The sequence below is a fragment of the Amblyraja radiata genome, chromosome 29 (assembly GCF_010909765.2).
Source record: "Amblyraja radiata isolate CabotCenter1 chromosome 29, sAmbRad1.1.pri, whole genome shotgun sequence".
Taxonomy (NCBI): Eukaryota; Metazoa; Chordata; class Chondrichthyes; order Rajiformes; family Rajidae; genus Amblyraja; species Amblyraja radiata.
Window position 1 is genome coordinate 24,113,028 of NC_045984.1, and position 25,253 is coordinate 24,138,280.

At 41.3% G+C, this 25,253-nt stretch overlaps 2 protein-coding genes across 5 annotated transcripts in view; one reads left to right on the forward strand and one right to left on the reverse strand.

The window, feature by feature from the left end:
• Positions 1-1,853: 1,853 nt before the first annotated feature.
• On the reverse strand, positions 1,854-8,111 carry oaz1 (ornithine decarboxylase antizyme 1). The gene is given in 6 exon segments (XM_033046907.1): positions 1,854-2,360; positions 4,320-4,405; positions 4,682-4,854; positions 5,772-5,858; positions 5,860-5,917; positions 7,856-8,111. Coding segments are annotated over 6 exon segments (645 nt in total). The 5' UTR covers positions 7,966-8,111; the 3' UTR covers positions 1,854-2,229.
• Positions 8,112-8,246: 135 nt separating this feature from the next.
• The window catches only part of LOC116989480, a 31,612-nt gene continuing 14,605 nt past the window's right edge, over positions 8,247-25,253 (forward strand). Inside the window, exons 1-3 of one of the 4 annotated variants that reach the window (XM_033046905.1) lie at positions 8,846-8,994; positions 14,891-15,108; positions 22,849-22,962. The gene's annotated coding sequence lies outside the window, so the exon portion shown is untranslated. Of the gene's footprint in view, positions 8,337-8,365; positions 8,653-8,845; positions 8,995-14,890; positions 15,109-22,848; positions 22,963-25,253 lie in introns of those variants that run through there. The other 3 variants (XM_033046902.1, XM_033046904.1, XM_033046901.1) reach the window with 3 other exon arrangements.

Sequence of the window (25,253 nt, forward strand, 5' to 3'; positions counted from 1 at the left end):
AGAGAAATGCGAGATGTTGCATTTTGGAAAGTCTAGCATGGGCATACACAGTGAATTGTAGGGCGCAGGGGAATGTTGTAGAGCAGAGGTATATAATAGTGCAGGTGCATGGTTCCTTGAAGGTGGAGTCGCAGGTAGATAGGGTGGTCAAAAAAGTATTGCCCTTCATAGGTTTGATATGTTAATCTTCATCTCATCTGTCCACAAAACCTATTTCCAGAACTGTGGTTGCTCTTTTAAGTACTTCTTGGCAAACTAACCCGGCCATCCTATTTTAGCGGCTAACCAGTGGTTTGCATCTTGCAGTGCAGCCTCTGTATTTCTGTTCATGAAGTCTTCTGCGGACAGTGGTCATTGACAAATCCACACCCGACTCCTGAAGAATGTTTCTGATCTGTCGGACAGGTGTTCGTTTTTTTTTTCCTTTATTAGAGAGAATTCTGTCATCAGCTGTGGAGGTCATACTTGGCCTGCCAGTCCCTTTGCGATTAGTAAGCTCACCAGTGCTCTTTTCCCTTAATGATGTTCCAAACAGTTAATTTTGGTAAGTCTAAGGTTTGACTGATGTCTCTTAACAGTTTTATTCTTGTTTCTCAAGTCTCATAATGGCTTCTTTGACTTTCACTGGCACAACCTCGGACCTTATGTTGATAAAACAGTAATACAAGTATCCAAGGGTGATGGAAAGACTGGGTGCTGAGAGCATTAAGGAGGCAATTAAACATACCTGAGCAATTACAAACACCTGTGAAACCATGAGTCTCAAACATTATGGTGCCCTAAAATGGGGGGGGGGGGGGGAAGGAAAGAGGGGGGGACCATGTATAAACATAGCTGTAATTTCTACATGGTGAAACCAAAATGTATAATACCTTTTAATAAAATCTGACAATGTGCACTTGAACCGTGTGCTTTTTTTCTATTACAAATCTCAAATTGTGGAGTACATAAGCAAATAAATAAACGATAGGTCTTTGTCCCAAACATTATGAAGGGCACTGTATGTCTTCTGGTCATCGATCCACCCACTCTGGGCAAGAGACTGTGGATCGACCACATCTATACCTCTCATGATTGTATACACAATACAATCAACTAACTACCAACTATATGGAATTTGCATCTTCGTGTATGTCTTTATGTGTGTATTTGCATTTCACAGACAAGTCCATTTAGGGCGAACAAATTTCAACCCATGTGCACAGCAGAAAGCAAGAACCCAAGTAGTGAGTGCAACTTGTCTATGTTCCTATTTATTCTGTGACAATACCAATGACACTGGCATGTTGATTAAGCATATCAACAGATACAACCCATCTAAAAGTAATTCTGGAACATTTAAGTGATTAGATAGCAAGAATGCAACTTGGAGCCACAGAACAAGTTGAATTATAACCAGATACTACGGATCTATTTTAATTTTAGTTTAGAGATACAGCGTGGAAACAGGCCCTTCGGCCCACCGAGTCCACGCTGACCAACCATCACCTGTACACTAGTTCTATCCTACATACCAAGGGCAATTTACAGAAGCCAACTTACCTACAAACCTGCACATTTTTGGAATGTGGGACAAAACCAGAACACCCGGAGGTCACATGGAGAAGATTCATGCAAGGTCAGGATCGAACCCGGGTCTCTGGTGCTGTAAGGTAGCAACTCTACTGCTCCACCACCATGCTGCCCAGTTATGGAAACCTCACTCCCCTCCCCCCCCCCCCCCCCCCCCACCACCCACCCCTCGATACAGGATAACCCAAAATGTTAAAACATAACAGGGCAGGGATGCAAATTTCAGATTGGCCACAAATTTTGCAAAACCAGATATTAAAAATGCAGACTGCTGAGAAAAATAACCATCTGAAATTGTTTTTAATAATCAAGTGAAAACCCATTAAATGTCAACTAATTTCAACAACACAAAAACAGATGAGCAAACTTGCATTCAGTCCAAGATAAACAATTCAACAGTAAAATAAATTTTATTATTGCAACATTAGCTTCAAAACTAAAAAAAGTATGCAGTTAATTTCATGGCAAGCAATTTATTTGCTATAATCATAACATGCAAATAGAGATACAGTACAAGTGAAATTATCTAATCAACCACTGAACCTTACGATTCTCCAGAGGCTGCGATGCCCTATGACAGAATTTCACTAATACACCTTCATGGATGAAACAAAATAAAACCCCAGAACATCAAAGCGCTAAGATAAAAGCACACGTTTATTCTTCATCAGATGAGTCTCTTTCAAATGTATACATCATGAAGAAAGCGTCTGGTCTTTTTGGGACAAGGGGATGCCCAGGTCTCACAATCTCAAAGCCAAGAAAGCTAAATGTGCGAAGTAGTGGAGCTGAAATTTAAATTCAAAACATTGTCAACATGAAAAATATGCTTGGTGGACTGCTTAAAATACAATGAATAATTGCACTGCGCAATTAATTATTATAACTAGAAAATTCTTCATTCAACAGCTTGATTGCTAAACGCACAAAATGTCAGCAATATATTCCTCAGGTTTACTTATGCAGTCATAGTAGCTCTGTGGTGCCTATTTCCATGAGATTGCCTGGCAACTGAACTTTCAACACCATTTGAAATATTCACTTCAATCCAAATCAACATATCTGGTTATAGAAGTAGATTAGTTGGGAAACGTGTACAAAGTACATGAAACAAATGTCGTACCATATATGGCTACAAGCTCCCATAATGTTTCTTTCTTGTAAAACTTATCCAAAGCTCAGCTCATTCACAAAGTTCATGTAGGCAAAGTGTTAACCTTCTAAGTCTTAATGATCAATGATGTGATAATGTTTATTAGTGTGCTGGTCTGATTGAAGATGGCCATAATAGAGGCTGAAAATGCTATAACCACCGAGGTCATGCACCATTTAGGGAATATTTCAGGCTGAGGACCGTTTGTTAAAACTGGGTCAAAGAAATTACTGACAAAAGGGCCTTTGTCCATTTTTTCTGCCCAAAAAACCACAGATGCTGTTCACAATACTTTGTTTTTATTGCACATTTCCAGAATTTGTAAGTTTTTTACTTCCAATAGGTCTGCAAGTTATAGGTCAAACCTGCAGTTTCAGAGGATAGATGAACACTATTTCAACAACAAATATTTATTATCTGTTATCTCCAATGTCTGCCTCTTTAGTTAAATATTTTTCCTATACAATTTTAAGAGTCAGAAGAGTAAACGTAGCTCCACACCAAAGACAGTTAAATGTTTAATTCCCAATGAAATTTGGATTGAAATATACATAACAATCAGTAAACAGTTTCAACATTATACTAACAGAACAAGGGTCATAATTCCTTCGAGCTCTGTCTTCTAGAAATAATTTTTTTTTTTTTTAATCTGAAAAAACTGCTGTAAACAATCACGTGTTGTGTTGTAAACATAACTGGGTTTGACTATAGAGAAAATAAAATCACGTCAGATGCTTGGTTTACCACCAAGTTGAAGGGGTTAAAGTCTTTCCCCTCAAGATTTTTTTAAATCATTGCTCAGCTACTGGTAAGACTGGTGCTGACTTCTCCCAAACACCCCATATATTTGCATTGAGAGATATGGCAGAATTAAACGTCTGAAATGTAGCAGTTCGATTATACTTTGCCCAGTCCAATATAGCAGATTTGATCATCAGGCACGTAGTCCTGAAAAGTTTGAAACCTCCAATACCTATCAAATCTAGAACAGTCACAGAGACCAAGGGAATGTACTTCAATTCACAGCTTGATCAAGTTCAGTTACACAAGAATTTGACATGTATACTATTGAACTGTTTGGAAAAGACAATATTTTGTTCCCTACTAAGGGACAAATAACATTCTCTAATTGCCATCCTCGCCTATTTTATTCCACTGTAAAAGCAACAACTAAATTTGCAGGAAATTCACAATTCCTTAAGACAGCCAGCCTAAACAAGCCATTTTACACACTCCTCTCCTGCCCTTGTGAAGATTAACTGCAGTCACACAAGTTGACAGTGGGTACTTCAGTGCTCTATGCAGTTCCTCCTAAATAGTTATCTCAGTGGTATAAAAAGATTTTGTAAGTGCAACCCGAAAAGCTAATTGTTACCGTTTCCACGACTGAATGCTTCAGCTGAATACCTGCAGCACTATTTTATACAATGACATTCATAAGTAGGGAATTTCAATTTGACTGCAGATTCATGAAAATCTCAAAAACAGTTTAACTGACCATTTAAAATGATATATTAAAAAGGTGATTGCCAAATAGAATCGGTGACATTAAAAGTACCCACTAAACTGAAAACAGAGCAGATTATAACTTTACCTCGATCGTCCCTGTTCTTGTTGAAGCAAATGAAGACATGTTCAACGTGAAGATGTTCTTCAGCAAATTCAAGCAGGATGGTAAAGCTGAAAGTAATGGACGAGTTAGGATTTGATGCTAGATTGATTGTACAAAATGGCTATTAACAAAAAAGACATTAAAAATAGTCTCTGTTGCTCTAGCAGTGCGAATTGAATGCATTAACTGATCAATTCAACTAAAGAATGATGACAACTGCCCTATTACATTGTAGAATTAGTCTCCACCAATCTCATTGCCTCCCATTGCATACTGCAAAAAAACGCACTCCACATAAAAGGCAGAACTTTGGAACAATGATTTACTGAATTTGCTCAACATACCTTTCTTTGCTTCCTTCAGGCAATGCCCCACCTGGGAGTTCAATATACAGATTGTTGTTGTTCAGTACAGTTCTCCAGTGAACAAATCTTGTATCAGTAAGCTTGGACTGGAAGTGAAGTATTTTAGTCCTGCTGCTTGCACTCAAATCTTCTGTTACACTCAACCGATTATCCTGGAATAACAAAATATTTATGTTGTAATTTCCAAGCATACATTTAATTAAGTAAACACTCCAAAACTAAATTTTAAATATGTTTTTTGAGTATTTAAAATAGCAATTGATTTGTATTTTGCCCAAAATCCATAGCCCATTGACATAGGCAAGTATCATCTTTCAAGAACCTTGATTACCTTTGTGCACTGAGCTGCTTTTGCCAACATTTTGCCCTTTGATGCTTTTTTCTTAACTATACACTTGTACAACTGAAGGTTATTAGTAAATATACACCATTAAAAAAAATAACAGATTGATTGAAAGACACAGCATGAATACAAGCCCTTTGACCCAGAGTCCACGCTGGCCACTTGTTCTATGTTATCCCACTTTCTCATCCACTCCCGACATCCGTGGGGCAATTTCCTTTTTTTCCCTGTGGGATAATTAACCTACAAACCCACATGATTTGGGATAAAGGCGAAACATAAGAACGTGAATACGAAGGAAACCTACGCAGTTACAGGGAGAACATACAAACTCCATATAGACAACATGAATGGGCAGCATCAAACCCAGGTGTCTGACTCTGAGCGACCACAGCTCTACTAACCCAGAGAATACTACATGGATTACTGATGCTTCAGGCCGCAACCCTTCAGCTCTGAAGGGCCCCAATCCAAAAAACAACCTACCCATGTTCTCCAGAGATGCGATTTGGCCAGCTGAATCACTCCAGCACTTTGTGGCCTTTTTGTAAACCAACATCTGCAGTTCCTTGCATCCACATATCTTAAGGAATATTACATACAATTGTCACCATTTCACAAATAAATTGCGAATTTTATCCTCTGATACAAGCATTTATCTGTCTGAGGAATTTCTTAGCAAGTTCAGATTCATATTTTGATTTAACATGATAGTTTAATACTTACTGAATACAGTATATTAGCTGCAAGATTGTGATCCCTTTGAGCATTCCCTCGCCCACCTGGGATCTTCAAGGGTGGGTGAGGGACATCAGGAACACCACAGAGGCCCCGGACCAGGGTTACGACAGGAAGTGGAGGACATCCTGGAGCTGCAAATATGGCAAGTAATTAACACCCAGCATTAAGTGGACAGAAATTTGGCCTACTTCAAATCACCAAAATTAATTGTCAATTAAAATTTAGTTCAAATCAGTGATCACAAGGATTCTGCCACTTCATTAGTATCCAAAGACAAGTAGTTCAGCTAGTCATGGGCTGCAGATAAGTCAAACTTTGCTATCATTTGGCATCGATATAACACCAAATAAGATGAAGTCATGTCACATGGGATGGGGGGGGGGGGGGGGGGGGGGGGGGTGGGAAGAGAGAGAAATCAAGCTGGAAGCCAATTGATTATTCACCATTTACAAATTTATAACAAATTGCCTCTTAAATCACAACGGTGTGGGCATTTTATTTTAAACCTTTATTTATTCTCACTCCAAAATGTATTTATCAACACTGTTTGGACATCGTTTACCTTGCACTTCCTTATTATGTTAAACATTTAAATGCCAGCATTTCATCAGCAAAAATAACACATATCCAATTGAAAAACACAGCAGGCCAGGCCACTGCGTTTCCATCAGCAACTTGTTTTTTCGCTCCAGTTTTCAGTGCCTGCAATCTCTCGTGTCACCACAATTTATTTTTTTCACGTTTGGGGAGTGATCACAAGCAGAATCACGCAGCCTGACTGATATTTAAAACAGGGGGGTGAATGAAATGGCATGGGGGGGGGGGGGGGGGGGGGGGGTGCACATTACAAGACCCCATGCAGAAGGGCAGTTTTTAAAGAGGGGCAGGGGGAGCAGAGGGGTGTAAGCGGGGGGCAGTGAAGGTGGAGGAAGGGCAAGAAGTAGAAGGGGACAGGGAAGATGCAGTAGAAGAGGGACAGGGAGTGGGGGAGGGAGGGCAGTAGAACGGGTAAAGGAATGAAAAGGCCACCTTGTTTCCCCCTCCGAAGCCAGACCGACTTCCAACTGTATCCCCAGTTGAACACACCCACACACCACGTCACCTCAGCAGATGCAGCCTGAGGGAATTATCAAACCATATTTTTTTCCTCTCTACCCATCTGCTCACCATACATCAGCGGGAGGAGGGGAAGCATGTTGTTTTTTTTTTTTTGTTTGTTTCCTTCCCACCCCAGCAGCCGCCATTTTATGAACTTTTTACGCCCTCCATTACCCGCACAGGTTGCAGCCACAACAACCAGACCTTTGTTCCTCAATGTTAATTCCACCTTATCTCTCACTGCAAGTAATTTCCCCCTCTCCCGGGGTTGGGTTGGGTGAGGCGAGCAGAGATGGGATTAAGAGGATTCAACCGCAGGATGATTATATTAATCAAGAGGCTACACGTTTGAGAGAGGAAGCGTGGGGCCTATGCCCGGGGGTAGAGAGCCGAGTGACCACATACAAAATGGTTCATAGCCTGGATGCGATTTAAAACATGGAATAATTATTAAAGGGCCGGGGGAGGGAGGGCAGAAGAGAGGGAGCAGGATGGAGGGAGGCAGAAGAGGGGGGAGAAAAGGCGGGGGGGGGGCAGAAGATGGGGAGGGGGGGCACACGATGGGGAGGGGAGGGGAGCAGAAGATGGGGAGGGGAGGGGAGGCAGAAGAGGGGGGGGCAGAAGAGGGGGGGAGGGCAGAAGAGGGGGGGAGGGGAGGGCAGAAGAGGGGGGGAGGGGAGGGCAGAAGAGGGGGGGTGGGGGAGGCAAAAGAGGGGGAAGAAAAGGCGGGGGGGGGCAGAAGAAGAGGGGGGAAGGCAGAAGGAGAGGGGGGGAGGGCAGAAGGAGAGGGGGGGAGGGCAGAAGAAGAGGGGGGGGAGGGAGGGCAGAAGAAGAGGGGGGGAGGGAGGGCAGAAGAAGTGGGGCAGCGAAGATGGAGGATGGCAGTAGAAGAGGAGCAGGGAGGGAGGGAGGGGGGGGGGAGGAAAGGTAGCCAAACCAACCCCGTTTCATTCGATGCATTAAGAGCCTACCTTTCGGTACTAGTATTACTACTAAACGTCATGGAGGGCATTTTGTTTCCTTCTTTTTCTCTAGCAAAACAGTGACTATTCAAAATGCGCTGGAGGGAGATCTTGACCATCCGGCCTTAGGTTGCTCCACGGGACACCAGCTGAAAGGCTGTGTGGTGGCAGCGCGCTGGTGTGAACGGAGGAGGAGAGGGGGTTGGGTTGTGTAGGAGTCGCCGCCTGACGCGCAACGCCGGGCCAACAGAGCTCACTGTGACGCAGCGGCCGTGGGGCGGGGGTATTTATAGCCTGCCGCCGCGCTGCCTCATGGGCAGTGGGGATCGCAGTGCTTCATGGGAAGTGAGGCACCCACCTTTCGCGTGTGTGCGCGTGCGCGGTCTTTATACGGTTAACACCGCCGTGATTAAAAATGTTTATTTTATTTAAAACAGCAATAATATATATTTTTTAAACGACAGTGGAGACGAAACAAAGTCTGGCACAGGTGCTGCTACCGGTGTATTGTGGGAAGTACCCCGTTAAAATGTCTTATTTTCTAAAAAATATATTGTTGTCAAATTAAACTTTCTTGCAGACTGAACCAGTTACGTCACGGTGTTTGGTACTGCGACACTGTTGTTTGATATGTATGGTGACGCTTAGATCACTGGAAGGGATGATTTGCGCTTTAAATGCTTCCAATTGGTGGGCTAGGATCAGGAGGGAGGGCCGAGCGGTGGCAGCTCCACCCCGGCCACTCGGCGCCCCGTGAGTTCACATGATTGGATGGGGAGGTTGGCTGACTGCTGTTACAACACGAAGTAAGAAACACGTTTTAATATTGTCATGTGTGCCGAGGTATAATCAAATACTTTGTTTTGAATGCTATCCAAACTAGGAGTTCCATACATAAATGCAATAAAGTCAAACTCAAGTGCAATAGGTAGAGTGAAGGGAAAGGTATAGAATATAGTTCACAGCATTGCAGCACAACAGTTCCAGAGACAAAGTCCAATGTCCACATTGAAATAGAGGTGAATCAGACTGTACCATAGTTTACCGAAGGACTGTTCAGAAACCTGATAACAGATGGAAAGAAGCTGTTTCTGAGTCTGGCGTTGTGGTTATTTTATTGGGAACTGGAGAATCGCTTATTTGAACAGGTATGTGGATTGAAAAGGTTTAAAGAAATGCGAGCCAAACGGGGATAGATGGGACCAGCTCAAATGGGGCATCTTGGTGGGCGTGGACAAGTGAGACAGAAAGGCCTGGTTCCATACTGAAGATAACACACAAAATACTGAATAACTGCAGGTCAGACAGCATCTCTGATTCGAGAAGGATCCAGACCCGAAATGTCAGCTATCCATTTTCTCCAGAGATGCTGCGTGACCCACCAAGTTACTCTTATCATTTTGTGTTTATCTTTGGTATAAACCAGAACCAGCAGTTCCTTTTTTTTTTACTGTTTCCAAGCTGTATGACTCTGACTGGAAGTTACATTGGCAATCGGCAAGCAGAAAAATGTTGGCTTGGGTAAAAAAGAGTCTTGGGAAAATTTCTATGTATTTGTCTCAATGATTTTGTGTTAATATAAATTGCCTCTCATTGAGTTCCGAAACACTGACATTGGGGTGCTTTAAATTAAAAATCAAAACTTTCCATTGTTGCATTTTCTTAAGCATCTGTGTCTAATTTACATGAGCAGGACCTCAAAATTTAATTTTCATGCCTTGAGATATTCAGAAAAGAAATTGGCATGTTTTTATGTGTGCCTGTGGCTTTAATTATATACACTACTTACCGCTTGTTTCATGCAGTTTAAGTGTGCTAATGGTATGTCTTGCCACTGGCAAGATCAGGAGAAATTGTGCAAATCTTGGTGGGTCTAAAACACTAAACTATATATTTAGTTCAGACACTATTATTCAAGCATGCTCAAAATGGGTTTAAAATTGTATTAATCCAGTGGCCATATACTTTCATTTATTGCCCAAGATCCAGTGAAATGCTTGTTCCTTATGCTCTCCAGTCAAACCGTACCATAGTGAGAATAATAGATCCTCTTCTGGAAGAACAATCAAAGAGTCACCATATTCCGGTGCCATCTTGCAACTTCCAAGTCTCTGAAAAGTCCAATCTTAGCTCAAGAGAGAGCTAGATAAGGCTCTTAAAGATAGCAGAGTCAGGGCATATGGGGAGAAGGCAGTAAAGGGGTACTGATTGGGGATGATCAACCATGATCACATTGAATGGTGGTGCTGGCTCGAAGGGCCGAATGGCCTACTCCAGCACCTATTGTCTATTGTCGATTGTAATTTATTATTTTAAGGTCCAGTGTCCTGTTTGCATTGGATCTGGCCCAGCACAATGCCGTTGGCTCCTTCCACTGCCGCTCCGTGCAGCTGCTGCAAGCAGCACATGATCCACACACTCACCCGGCTGCTGTAGGTCTCTCTCCGCCACCTCCGCTGACACCAGGACCCATGACCAGCGCATACACAGCATCTGTCACCTCTAGCAGCTGCACTTCTGCTTCCATATGCCAAGCTTGCCATGTCTCATTTCCAGAGCCAGTCATGGAACTTCTGGGCACTCTCTGAGGGCACAGGACACAAGTGTATTAAGTTTATTTACATTAAATGTGTCTGGAGTAGGAAGAAACCATACCCAAACATTTTTAACTTTTAGTTTGTTGTGATGAAAATAGTAAAAATAACAGGCCCTGTAGTCTAATTGGACCATGCCAACCAATTTGTCTAACTGAGCTAGAGATAAACTAGAGCTGGATGGCAGTCTGAAGAGGGGTCCTGACCTGAAACGTCAGAGTCTGAAGAATGGTCCAGACCCTAAACGTCGCCTATCCTTTTTCTCCAGAGATACTGACTAACTCGTTGAGTTACTCCAGCACTTTGTGTCTTTTTTGTAAACCGGCAACTGCAGTTCCTTTTATCCACATTGTAAGGAATATTACATAAAATGTTCACCATTTTACAAACAAGCTGGCATAAACAAGCATCTGCTTGTTTCTTTGTTTCTACTGTCTAACTGAGTTTGTCCTATTTGCCTGTGGCCCACATCCCTCTAAACCGTTGCTATCCATGTGCCTGTGCAAATACCTTTGTGAAAACTACTGAGTATGCTGGTATTGAATGTATAGGCACTGAGAATGTATGAAGAGTTTTTCCAGAGTTTCTGTTTTGTATATATTTTTTATTATGAATAAACGTTTTAAAATCTTTGCAACATTGTAATTGTACCCAACTTTACAGCTTTCTCTGGCAACTCATCGCATGTAGGCACTGTCCTCTTTGTGGAAAAAAGTTGCCCCTATGGTCCTCTAATTTTATTTTTCCTTTCTCACCTTAAAACTGTCCCCTCTAGTTTATAAATAATTCTAATGGTTTCTACCACTCATATAACACTCTACGTTGACAAGCAGCATAATACTACTATCTTTACTTCGAATGTCAATTAGTAATGTAAGAAAATGTTCTGCAATTCGAGTCGGGCTTCAGAACCAAAACGATATGTGGGTTGGGTTTCTTCAGTCTGAAGAAGGGTCTCAACCCAAAATGTCCCCTATTCTTTCCCTCCAGAGATGCTGTTTGATCTGCTGAGTTACTCCAGTTTTTTTGTATGTATCTTTGGTTTAAACCAGCATCTGCAGTTCCATCCCACACAGTGGGTTAGGTTACTTGGATAGTGATGCCATTACTAGGGACCCAGACCAAAACTGCCCAAGGAGATTCCTGGACTGACTTGTGTTTGGGCCGAGGCGCCAGACAAGCCATATAAACTTTTAAATGCAATCTAAAAACATGCAAGGATTTTGTGGCATGGTTCTAAAGATAAAGGAATACAGCATCGAAACAGGTCTTGCAGCTCACCAAGTTTACACTGACTATCGAGCATCCAAGTGCACTAATCTTGTGCTGTTTCCATTTCATTTCCCACACATTACCACCAATTCTGCCCCAGACTCTACCGTTCACCTGCACATAAGGAGTAATGTACAGTGGCCAATTCATCTGTGAACTTCCATGTCTTTGTGATGTGGGAGGACCCAGAAACAACACTGGAAGTCAGGACTCAACTTCACGTTGCCTCGGCAAGGCCGCCAGCATAATCAAGGACCAGTCTTGCCCCGGTCACTCCCTCTTCTGGCCTCTTCCATCATCCATATTGAAAACACATACCTCTAGATTTCCAGCTGTCATCAGACAACTGAACAGTCCTCTCATCAGCTAGATTGCAGTTCTGACCTCCCAGCTACCTCATTGGAGACCTTTGAACTTTCTTTAATCAGACTTCAATGTTATATCTTTGCACAAAATGTTGTATCTGCTATCTTTGCACTGTGGGTGGCTTGATTGTATTCATGTATAGTTTGTTTCAGGACAGGATAGCAATTATTTTACTGTATCTCAGTAGACATGACAATGCTAAATTAAACTGGACTGCACTGGAGCTGGGAGCCAGCGACTCCACAACTGTGCCAAAGTGTTGTCATGTGTTGCTCCATAAGCATTAGTCATTTGTCACTTCTATATGAGCAGTATTAAGTCAGTTTGATGGAATACTCCTGCAGGGAACACAACTCTGGATCTTGGTGAGTGTGGAGATTCATTGCAGGGTGAAAAAAACACGTGATTTTCATACTTTAAAGAAACAAGGATTAGAGAGAGAGAGAAAGAGGGGGAGAGAGAGAAGAAGTTGACAGAGTGAGGATAAAAGAATAAGACAGAAAACACAGAGGTTCAAAAAAACATCACAGGAAGTATAGAAACAAGGAACTGCAGATGCTGGTTTTACCAAGGAAAGGCACAAAATTCTGGAGTAACTCAGGAGGTCAGGCAGCATCCCTGGAGAAGTCTGAAGAACGCTGGCCAGTTTGACGAAGAGTCCCGACCCGAAACGTCATCCATCCATATTTTCCAGTGATGTTGCCTGGCCCGCTGAGTTACTCTGGCATTTTGTCTTTTATCACAGGAAGTGATTGGCTAATTGAGTTAATTACAAGGGAAGGAGCTAGTTAATGAATTGCTAGTGAATGCCTTTTTAACTTCCATTCATTTCTGCGAAGGGAGTTGATCCAATAAATAGTGATGTGGCAAGTTGTGTCAGATCTGTGGAGTGTGGCAGGGCAGGATATTTCCCATGTCTTAGACGGACACATTTGCAGGAGGTGTTATCAGCTGGAGCAGATGGTACAAATGTAATTTAATTCAGAGGAGAGTGAGGTAATGCATTTAGAGAGATGCAATAAGGCAAGGGAATACACAATAACTTGAAGGATATTGAGAGGTGAAATGGGAGCATAACGGAGATTTGCTGGGATGCACACAACAGCAGTTAGACCACAGCTTGAGCACTGCACATAGTTGTGGTCACATTACAGGAAAATACATACATTACAGGAAAGATGTTCTCACCATGTGATCTCTACTGCATGAGAAACATACAGCATAGTGACCGCTTTGCAGAATAGCCCCAATCACCTTGCAAGAGTGACCATGAGTAACCACTTATCCATCACTTTAAATCTCCTTCTCACTCTACCTTTGACCTCTATATTTGACTTTCCACACTGTTCCAATGAGGCACAATGTAAGCTTTGTATTGGTTCATTATTCTCACGTGCTGCATGATACAGTGAAAAACTGTTTTGCGTGCTATCCAGGCAGATGAACCCGTTCACGGATGCAATCATACCATACATGGGAATAGCAGATAAAGCAAAAAGAGGAAGGAAACATTCTGTAGAATATAGTGTTACAGCTACAAAAAAGTACAAGAACCAAAACAATGTAATTTGGTGGATATGGAATACATCTTTAATATACAAGAGGTTGAGGAACAGCAATTTCACCTTCTGTCTGGGCACATGGCATCCCTTGCAGTTCAATATCTATTTTCTTTTTTCTTTTTTAATCACAGGGTGTAATAGAACGTAGAACAGTACAGCCCAAGAACAGGCCCCTTGACCACAATGTGTGTGCCGAGAATGATGCCAAGATCAAATCTTATCTGCCTGCATATAATCTGTTTTCCTCCCTTCCCTGCAAGTTCATGTGCCTGTCCAATGATCTCTTAGATCCCACTATTGTATCTTCCTCAACCATCATGTTCAAACAGCATGTTCCAGGAACTCATCAGCATCTGTGTAAAAAATAAACCTTACGCCACACACCTCCTTTAAACTTTACTCCTCTCACCTTCAAGCTATGCCCTCTAGTATTTGATTTTTCCATCCTGGAGAAAAAAAGGTTCTGATTGTCTACCATATCTATGCCTCTCATAATTTATTTATACCTTTAAAAGATCTCCCCGCAACCTCCGACATTCCAGAGAAAACCATCCAGGTCTGTTCAACCTCTCCCTGTACCGAATACCCCCAAATCCAGTCATAATTCTAGTAAACCTCCTCTGCACCCTTTCCATAGCCTCCACACCCTTCCTATCTAGGGCGAGCAGACTACACGCAATGCTCCAAATAACCTAAGATTATTCCAAGTAGTCTGGATAGGCGATTTCAATGAAATGGCCAATTCCTGCTTTGTTAAGGGGCGAAGTCTCCCATCTTTTTACATTTAAGGGAAAACTCAAGGGAAAATAATTGTTAATTTTATCTACTTTTCTTTCTTAAAAAATGAAATCAGACGGGTGTTTAGCATTCAGTGAAAATCTTTAACGTTAAATTGATTCCGTTAGAGACATATCCTGAAGACATGATCCAAAGTTTGCAGCCTGCTTTCCATTTTGGGGGAATCTTAAATGGAAACTTATGATGCAGCCATCTTAAAATACAACCGTGTCTTACAATTTCTTCCATAATCGTAATATCTGGAATCGCTACAGGAGCTGCTGAAATCCCTGAAAGAATTCTATAATATTTTGCTTCGGTCTAGGGATAAATTTATCGCAGTAGAGGGGGGAAAAAACCTGGAACTGAAGTGACTAATATCTATTTATAACACAGTCATCGTTATTGTGAACAGTTTCAAGTGAGGATGGAATTGGAGATCTTGCTGCCAATAATACATACTTTAATTCCAGGCCAGTTCGTCCTACTGTTCAATCCCAGTGTTGCTTTCGTTAGTGGCTGTGCTGTCGATCGTTACCACGCATGATTGGTTGATATTTTGACTACCGGAGCGGGCACCTGTTGTATCCCATCAATCCCGGACTGAGGCAGAGAAGACGCGAGGGGCAGCCGGAGACCTCAGCACTGCATAAAGTCAGGACTTTCCTACACCGCAGCCTTACTACAGACAGTAAGTAAGCCTTTTTCGATACTGTATCTGGTTTTGATTTAATAATTCAACTGCTATTGGGCTTATTAGTCATTAATTTTTATTGCCCCTGGAGTCTATTCCTATTTCTGGAAGTGTTACGATATGAGTCTGAAGATCCGGCATATTATTGCTGACTTAACAGAATTTTGACAAAAGGAACGAAGCAATTAGAGTCAAGTAAATGTCTGATTTATGTTTCGTGTAGGTTTTTCTTCCAATTGATACTAGAGTATCTTTTTGTATGTGAGTTTGTGGAGTATGCGGGAGCTGTAGGTAATTTGCCCTTTGGTAAGAGCTGTATGATTATCTTACTAAATTTAAATTGTGACTGTTTCAGTGTCTCTATAAACCCAATGACTTTGGTTCTAAATATTTTTATCATGAATACTTGAATGTCATCTCCAACTGTACAATAAACCAGATGGCCAGCCGGTTTTGTGATTGAGATCAAAATCAGTTAGCTCAAGGTGTCAAGTCAGTAGAAGGTGCATTAATGAGGATCTTAATACAGAGAATGTATACATTATATAGGTCAAAGTTAGCAATGGTCTGCTTTTAACCCAAACTGATCACGTTACAGTAGCTATCTCGTTATTCGCTAATATAAAATAAAACAGAAAATGATTGGAATATTCAATAGGTCAGGCAGCATCTGTGGACAGAGAAACAGGGTTCGTTTCAGGTCAAAGACCTTCCGTCATAACTGTTATTTACTCTTCATTTTATACTTGCCCCCAGAATGTATCTACCTACCTATTGTCGTGATGTCAGTGTAACGAAATGTTCCCTGCAATTCCTCACTGGTGCAGACATTTTGGCTGCTGACTGGTTCTGACACTAATATTTCTAACTCTCTTTGTCCTAATTTCTTCCCTTCCTTCGGGCTCTGCAATCCCTTGTCCATTCCTTCCAGATACTCGTTCATGTCTGTTTTTTCATAAACACAAATTCACACCTAATCACTATTCTTCAACCTCTCTATTCTGCTGCAGCTTCTGGCTTCACTCACTTCCTTCTGTGCCTCTCACTATATTTCCCTTCAGAACTCATCAGCGGCTTCGCTTCTGCCAATTTCCAAACCCACCTTTCTGCTGGATTTTGTCAATCTTCATTCATCCCACCTACTACCGACCCTGCATCCTGATGATTCATTGTTCCTTCTCATAACTCAAACTAGAATGTGATTACTTGAAACCCATCTTAGTATGGGTAGCAAGGGTCTGACTGAAGCCTCCTCAGCTGGTCTTCTTTTATCTACTCGCCCTCTCCAACCAATATAGTGATGGTGGCGAGACTTAATTACTTTAGTTTTAGTTTAGTTTAGCCCATCGAGCCCACGTCGACCAGCGATCACCCATAGATTCAGATTCAGATTCAGATTCAATTTTAATTGTCATTGTCAGTGTACAGTACAGAGACATTGAAATGCATTTAGCATCTCCCTGGAAGAGCGACATAGCAAATGATTTAAATAAATAATAATAAGTGATAATAAGTGTCCGGGGGGTGGGGGGGTGATTGGCAGTCACCGAGGTACGTTGTTGAGTAGAGTGACAGCCGCCGGGAAGAAGCTGTTCCTGGACCTGCTGGTTCGGCAACGGAGAGACCTGTAGCGCCTCCCGGATGGTAGGAGGGTAAACAGTCCATGGTTGGGGTGAGAGCAGTCCTTGGCGATGCTGAGCGCCCTCCGCAGACAACGCTTGCTTTGGACAGACTCAATGGAGGGGAGCGAGGAACCGGTGATGCGTTGGGCAATTTTCACCACCCTCTGCAATGCCTTCCGGTCGGAGACAGAGCAGTTGCCATACCATACTGTGATGCAGTTGGTAAGGATGCTCTCGATGGTGCAGCGGTAGAAGTTCACCAGGATCTGAGGAGACAGATGGACCTTCTTCAGTCTCCTCAGGAAGAAGAGACGCTGGTGAGCCTTCTTGATCAGAGTTGAGGTATTGTGGGTCCAAGAGAGGTCATCGGAGATGTTGACTCCCAGGAACCTGAAGCTAGAAACACGTTCCACCTCCGTCCCGTTAATGTGGATGGGGATGTGCGTGCCGCCCCTGGACTTCCTGAAGTCTACAATGAGCTCCTTGGTCTTCTTGGAGTTAAGGGCCAGGTTGTTGTCAGCGCACCATGCTGCTAAGTGCTGGACCTCCTCCCTGTAGGCCGACTCATCGTTGTTGCTGATGAGGCCAATCACCGTTGTATCATCTGCATACTTGATGATGGTGTTAGTACCATGTACAGGTGTGCAGTCATAGGTGAAGAGGGAGTAGAGGAGGGGGCTCATCACACAGCCCTGTGGAACGCCGGTGTTCAGGGTGAGGGTTGAAGAGGTGTGCTTGTCTAACCTAACAGACTGGGGTCTGTTGGTTAGAAAGTCCAGTATCCAGTTGCAGAGGGAGGGGTCGATGCCCAGGTTACCGAGTTTGGTGATCAGTTTTGATGGTATAATGGTGTTGAATGCTGAGCTGTAATCGATGAACAGCATTCTTACGTAAGTGTCTCTGTTGTCGAGGTGGGAGAGGGCGGAGTGAAGTGCCGTTGAGATGGCATCCTCCGTACTCCTGTTCTTGCGGTAGGCAAACTGATAGGGATCCAGTGTGGGGGGTAGGCAGCTTTTGAGGTGTGCCTCAAATACATACACTACTTCTGTTCTACACACTAGGAACAATTTTTACAGTAGCTAATTAACCAACAAACCTGTACGTCTTTGGGATGTGGGAGGAAATCTGAACACCTGGAGAAAACCCACGCGATCACATGGTGAATGTATAAACTCCGTACAGATAGCACCGGTAGTCAGGATCAATCCCAGGTCACTGGCACTGTAAGGCAGCAACTCTACTGCTGCGCCACTGTGCCACCACTATCCCTCCTTGCTTTATTCTTTAAGCAGCTAGCTTTCTCCTATCTCTATTCCAACACCTTTAAAATATTCATCTCTACCATGTCCTATGTTAAGTTTCTCACTGAATGCCCTAATGTTTCCTTCCTCTGACTTTCTGCCAAGCAACATCTTATTCCTTTTGATTTCATCCTTTACTTCAAATAACCTTTCTCGCTGTTCACCAACTTTCTACTTGTTCTCTCATTATTTTCCCTCTAATATTCATGGCCACATGTTCACCATCTCGCTGTCTAAATCCATCATCTCAAGCACAGAGAACCAAGAATCTTCTTTTCATCACCACTTCCTTTACACTCTGACCCTTGGTAGACCTCTTTCAAAGTTATTTACTGACATTTATGACTTTCTCAATTTCGACTTTAGACACATTAGCCACAATGCTTTCTTAGACTTTCAGACATATTATAGAGATATGTAAAGAGGACAGTGGAATGGGGTGGAATGCAAGACATTTAGGATTCCTTTCTTTATCACTACACAAAAACCTGACCAGACAGAACTAACAGATAAACAATGTAAAGATAGTCAAGAATCAAGTATGTGAAGAGTCACAGAGTCATACAGATTGGACACAGGCCCTTAGGCCCAACTCGTCCATGCCAACCAAGATGCCCCATCTACTCCCAAATGAGATACTCCCATTTGCCCGCATTTAGCCCACATCTCTCTTTCCATGTACCTGTTCAATGTCTTCTAGGTGTTGTCATGGTACCTGCCTCAAGGGTGTTTAATTGTATTATGCACCTAACATGAACCAGAACAATGAAATTTTGCAGCTCTATAGAAATATTAGATACAAGAACAACGATACGTGTACAAAAGATTATGTTATTCTAAATAAGCTAGTCCATGATAGTGCAAAAATCAAAGTACGTAGAGCAACTCTAGTAATAAAATGTCTATAGAGGTTCAGAATGGTTGAGGTAGGGATGTGGTTAGCGTTGTGCAGGGTGATTCAGGCTGTTTGGAAGAAGCTGTTCTTTAATCTGGAGGTAACAGTTCTCAGGCTTACTGACAGTGGCAGCAAGAAGAATGCTTGGCCAGAATGATGTGGGTCTTTGATGATATTAGCAACCTTCATGAGGCAGCACTTCCTGTAGATCCCTTCGATGGTGGAGAGGTCAGAAAGAGGAACATTTAGGCAATAACAACCATAATATAAAACATTCATTTTTCAGGACAAGAATAGGTATTGTGAAGATCTGGGTATTGAAATGGAGAAAAAAATGATTCTGATGTTCTGAGGAATGAGCTTGGGAATAGACAACATTTGTGCTGTAAAATTATAGCAACATCTGACTATCAATGTAAGGCAAACATTGGGGATAAGGAAAGAGGAATTCACTGAGCAGAGAGATATACAGTAGGGAAGGACTTGCAACAGGACATAACGAAGAATTAAAAGAAACAAGGAAAAAAAAGTAAGGTAAACAATACCCAAGAAACCTAAGGCAAGATTGAAAAAAAATATCCTACCGGCAGACTAAAGGATGACTAATTGTTAGAGAGACTACTGTGACATTTGCATGTCCCCCTCTGGAAATCCAAGGCATTTGACCTCCAATGAACTGTTTTATAACTGCTTGGTGTTGTAATGTATTAAAGTGATACTAAAATGGTCACGCCATTAGATAATCATTTTGTTTTGGTTTTTATCATGGAGACCAATTAGATGGATGTGTCATCAGAAGATTAAATTACAAATTGTATAATCACATTTGCAAATGTAAAAGAATAATACATGTTAAAGATTACATATCTACATTTTAAAAGAGATACTAGAGGCAGTGTTATACATGTACTGTATAATAATTATTAGCAGGAAGTGTAGTTCCAGAAGACTGGTGGGCAACTAACATAATAACAATACAAAGGAGAGTTAGAACATTGCAGGGAACTAATGAACTATCAGCTTAATATTAGTAGGAGATAAACTATTGAGTTAATACTCGAGCAAAATGTTTATAATTTTATAAAAAAAAACAAAAGCTACAAATCAAAACTATCATGGATTTCAGTAGGGTAAGTCTTTCTTAACGAATCTCATTGAATTCTTTGTGAAGAGGCAACATAGAGAGTAGACGCCGGTAATGCAGTGGATGTAATATCTAGATATTTAGAAGACCTTTTCTTTGAGGTATTACATAATAGATGAATAAATATGATCAATGAATACAGACCCAGTAGAAAAACTAACTGGCTGGTTTCAAGAGAGAAAGCAGGGAGTAGTGGTGAAGAGTTGAAACTTATTGATGGCAGAAAGTGGAAAGTGTCTTTCTGCACAGATTGATGATAGAACCAATCGACATAAGCATAAGAAAGCATAGGGGTGATCACAGCTGACCCCATAGAAAGCTACTCACAAAAATACAGACATCTTGTTAATGTGGTGTCCCTTTTTTCAACATCATGGGATTATGTTCTGGGATTTACAGCATCATTAACCATCCATCAATATAATTGAGCAAATGATTCACATTGTCAACATACCTGGAAGTAAATTGCAAGATTATTATTTTAAACATCTTACGGAGACCAAAGTAAAGATTAAAATGTACAAATGTGATCAAGATGGAAGCTATAATTTTAGAAATACTGTGTATATATATTTTTTCAATGCAGACATTGCATCCAGTAAAGTTTAGCGTGAAAGTAGTTAGCACCTCAAGTTTTCATAAATTCATTGATTTCTGAAGTTTGTATTAGAGAGGCTGAGAAACAGTATATGTAACAAAGTGAGAAATGTCAACTACAATCTCCATGTTTCACTAAGCATCTGTCCACTTGACATTTCCGTGACAATTGCAGCATTTTATGGTGAACTCTGAGACTATTGCCAACGATATGACTGCCAAATCTGTGTCAATTTCACAAACTGGAATTGGACTTTGGTTTGATGGAACACCATGTACAATTTTACCACATTAATGAAAGGACAGTAAAGAGGATAATAGCAGAAATCTTACAACTTACCAAACAAAAAAGTATGAATAGGATAATCTAATAGAGGTTTAAAAATGATCAGAGGAGTTGACATAGTAGTTGCATGTATTTTTACATCGGGAAAGAGAAAAATTAAAGGCCATCAATATAAGATAATTCAAATACGGAATTAAGCAGAAATGACTTTATTGAGACGAGGTGAGGTGGAACTTTGCTAGCACAGGAAGCGATTCAAATTTAAGTTTAGATAGTTTATTGTTATATACACCAGGGTGCAATTAAATTTCCCGTTTGCACAGAGATCACAGAGTAGGAGTCTACATCGTACTGATAGATATAATAATGAATATACTGATGAATACAAAACGGCAGAATAGTACAAGTGTAGTGCAATCTGAGGTAGAACAAAAAAACCATAGAGATTGTCCAAGGTGTTGGGCATCTTAGTGACACTTCCTTGCTGATGCTACATGTCTTGAAGATGGGCTGGATGGAAAGAAGTGACCACAGTGATGATCAGTGCTGTGTTCACCACTCTTTGCAGGTTAAGGCATCAAGAGCCGTGCAGTTCATATATCAGATTGAGATGCATCCTGTCTATCTATTTACAACACATCTGTAAAAATCCAAGGGCATCCTTGGGGATGTGCTGAATCTTCTGACACCTAAGATGTTGATGTTCAGGTGAACAGGATGGGTGTCATTCAGTGAGAGCAAAGCTCATCAAATTATTCCAGGAAAGAAGATGCTCAAATGGAATATTAACACTGACATGGGTGGGTTGGGAGAAATGGTTCGTACATTCCATGTAGTTCTATGTAAAATAATATTTTTTTTATTGCAAGGTTTGTGAAAAGTGTTGCTATGTGCAGATATACAAGCTCTCTGAAGACTGGTATCTGATAAGCTTTGGCACAATGTAAAACAAGGAAGTTTAGATTTGCTGAGAAAGAGCATGAAGTTCTTGAGCATCATGAACATTTGAGCATCTTATGTAGATTCTGCTACAAAAAAAAACATTTGTGATCTCAAAGATTCCACAGATAGATTTACTATGAATTGTAGTTTCTTCAGAGTTAAAAGATGGATGAGGATAGAGGATATAGAAAATAGCAGTGGTGGGATTACATGTTAATCTTATTTCAAAGTTGTTAGAATTTAAAAGTAACCGCATTTTACTGTAACAAACAATCTGCTGGAGGAAATTGGTGGTCGAGCAGAGAAAAATGGGGAGACGAATGTCCATTTGCCTCCACAGATGCCGCTCAACCCACTGATATTCTACAGCAGATTATTTGTTATTCTAGATCCCAGTATCACTTGACCCTCCAGTTTATTGTGCGATATTGTCCCTCTCACCTTAAAGTTATGCCCTCTAGTCCTTGACGCTAGGAGACCCACTGTCTGACTGTCTACCCTATCCGTGCCTCTCACAACTTAATGTTTGAATGTTCCCTTTTAAACACCAGGAACAATTGGCTGCAATAAAAGAGGGAAAAAAATCCCTAAGTGAGGGCACTAACAATGTTGGTTGGAGTTGTGTTTAAAACGGAGAAGATTATATTTCAAGTTTCTCAATTACACCTCTCCAGTATTTGACTGCATAATTTATTGGGGTGATGCAGTATCGTGGACCTGCAGTGTAGTACTAATTTGAATGAGATGTTAAATGATATCTATACTACTGTTTAAGTAGATATTAAAATATGACATTTAAAAAATAGTGTTATCCATTGCATTTTTAGCTCTTAACTAATTCAAAAATAGATTAGCGTGTAATTTATCTCACTGCTATGTAATTGGGGCTTCTTTGGAAAAAAGGTGATTGTATTTCAGGCAAGTAAGTCATGCTTTGAACTGTTTCCCAGAGATAAGATCAGATGCTACGTAAACAAGTTACTTTCTTTACAATTTAACCTAACCGGAATGACTGGTGGCAGTTGCTTTCTGACTTCAAGCAAGGGAGGAACAATTCCCTAATGGTGAGAGCCTTTTTTTTAACACAATCATTGGTGGGAAAATAATGTTGAGAAACAGGACACCTTCAAGAAAAATAAACAGGATTAAGTCCAATAAACTGTTTTGACAGACACAAAAAGCTGGAGTAACTCTGTAATATCATTGCTGAGGTGACCCATTGTCTTGTCAAACACATTTCATTGTACCGTTGATCCTGTGTTAACCGACATATGAGCCCTCCCTCCCCCCCCCCCCCCCCCCCCCCCCCCCCGCCCTGCCCCGCAAATGGGTCTGCACTTGGTCTAGTGACAAATAAACTGAACTGAACTGGTCAGACAGAATCTGGAGGGGATAGGTGACGTTTCGGGTCGAGAACCTTTTTCAGGGTCTGAAGAAGGGTCTCGACCCGAAACATCACCTATTCCTTTTCTCCTTGGATGTAGTCTGATCTGCTGAGTTACTCAAGCTTCTTGTGTCTATCTTCGGTTTAAACCAGCATCTGCAGTTCCTACACAAACAGTTTTGCCAAACTACTTAAAATTCAGATAATTTGTTGGAATTAGGATTTTTGAAAACCCATGCATGCTTGAATAAAATTATGGATTTATAAGGAGCAAAATATTTCATAATATCTAGCATGAGAAAATACCAATCATTATCCACATTATAACACTTCAGTTACTATCTGCCTTTAGCATTATGCCGTTTCTAAGTTTGGAATTGCTTATCTGCCTTTTGTGAATGTTTGCATTCTCAAAGTAATTGAAACCAGAACATAATACTCATAGGGTTTAAGAAGGAACTGCAGATGCTGGAAAACCGAAGGTAGACAAAAGTGCTGGAGGAACTCAGAGGATGCAGCAGCATTTATGGAGCGAAGGAAATGGGCGACGTTTCGGGCCAAAACGTTGCCTATTTCCTTTGCTCCATAGATGCTGCTGCACCCGCTGAGTTCCTCCAGCACTTTTGTCTACATAATATTCATAAATTAATGTTCTTCAGAGGAGATTCTCCACATTCTGTCAAGCCCCACAGATAACCTTCAGAATCCACTTTCGGGTCAGTTAACTTGAGTTGCACTTGCACACTCCTGAGAAGTGCAAGACTAGTGGGATTAAGCCTAGCAAGGATTTGGCTGTGCACCTATCACTGTTAAATGCCTCACGACAAATTCTTGTAAGTAAGGCCTAGGAGGAACCAAAGATCCTGGAGTGCTCTAGGATCTTTGTGAGGAACAGCCGATCTCAGAAAAGGATGAGCAACTGATTTGAAGCTGTCGCCATTTTACAACTGCATCACACAGCCAATAACTTAATCATGCTAAATTGAACACATTGTTTAATTGCATGAAAAAATCCTCAGCAGTGCTACTTGAATGAACATCAAGGAATAATTAAAAATGGCCTGTATTTGCTGGAGTTTAGAAGATGTAATTATATTGAGACATTGTAGAATCTGAGAGGTATTGACTGGGATGGGATGGAATTAGAGGGAAGACATGGATGAGGTCTGGGTGGAATTAGGCGATGTATATAGGCTGCCTTAGAAAAAGGCTGCAAATATGTCACTCGAATATTTGTGAAGATTCTGGTAATTTTCAAAACAATTATCAAGATTTCAGGTGGGGATTGGTGTTTGTAATGGAGACCAAAGATAAATGCTGCTTCTCAGCAGTTAGTTGGAGAACATTTCTGCTGAGCTAGTTCTTGGTGTCAGAGGAGATTTCCTTCTGGTCTCTGAATGGACCATTCTCTTTTCTCCTTTCGCATGTCTGTTTAGTATTTGTAGATTCATTTTTATGTTTGCTGATGATATTTTTTTCTGACCTTTCATTGCCTCGCTTATTTCCTTTTCATCTTCCTTTCTGAAGTTTCTATAACCAACCTAATTTTCACTCTTACTAAGAGCCTGGCAACTGCTCCCCTTGCTCTGGCAACTGTTCTTATTCCTCTGTTTTAGTCACAGCTTCAATTACTCTACCCTTCCTCTTATTAATCTACGTAGACCTCAGTTGAAACATTTCCAAAAAGGCTTTCCATTGTTCCACAGTTTTACCTACCAGGCTTTGATTCCAATTTTTCCATGCCGTGTCCTTTTTTCCTCCATTGGAATAAGCTCTTCAAATCTAGAGCACACTAACAGGCCCTTGACCCCATGCTGTCTGTGCCAACCACGATGCCAATCATTGATTTCAATTTACCAAGAGAGATCTGATCTCTTCCTCATATTTTGCTTGGGCAGCTTACAACACAACTGTATGAATATTGACTTCTCTAACTTCAAGTAACCCTTGCTTTCCCCCTCTCTCTCCATC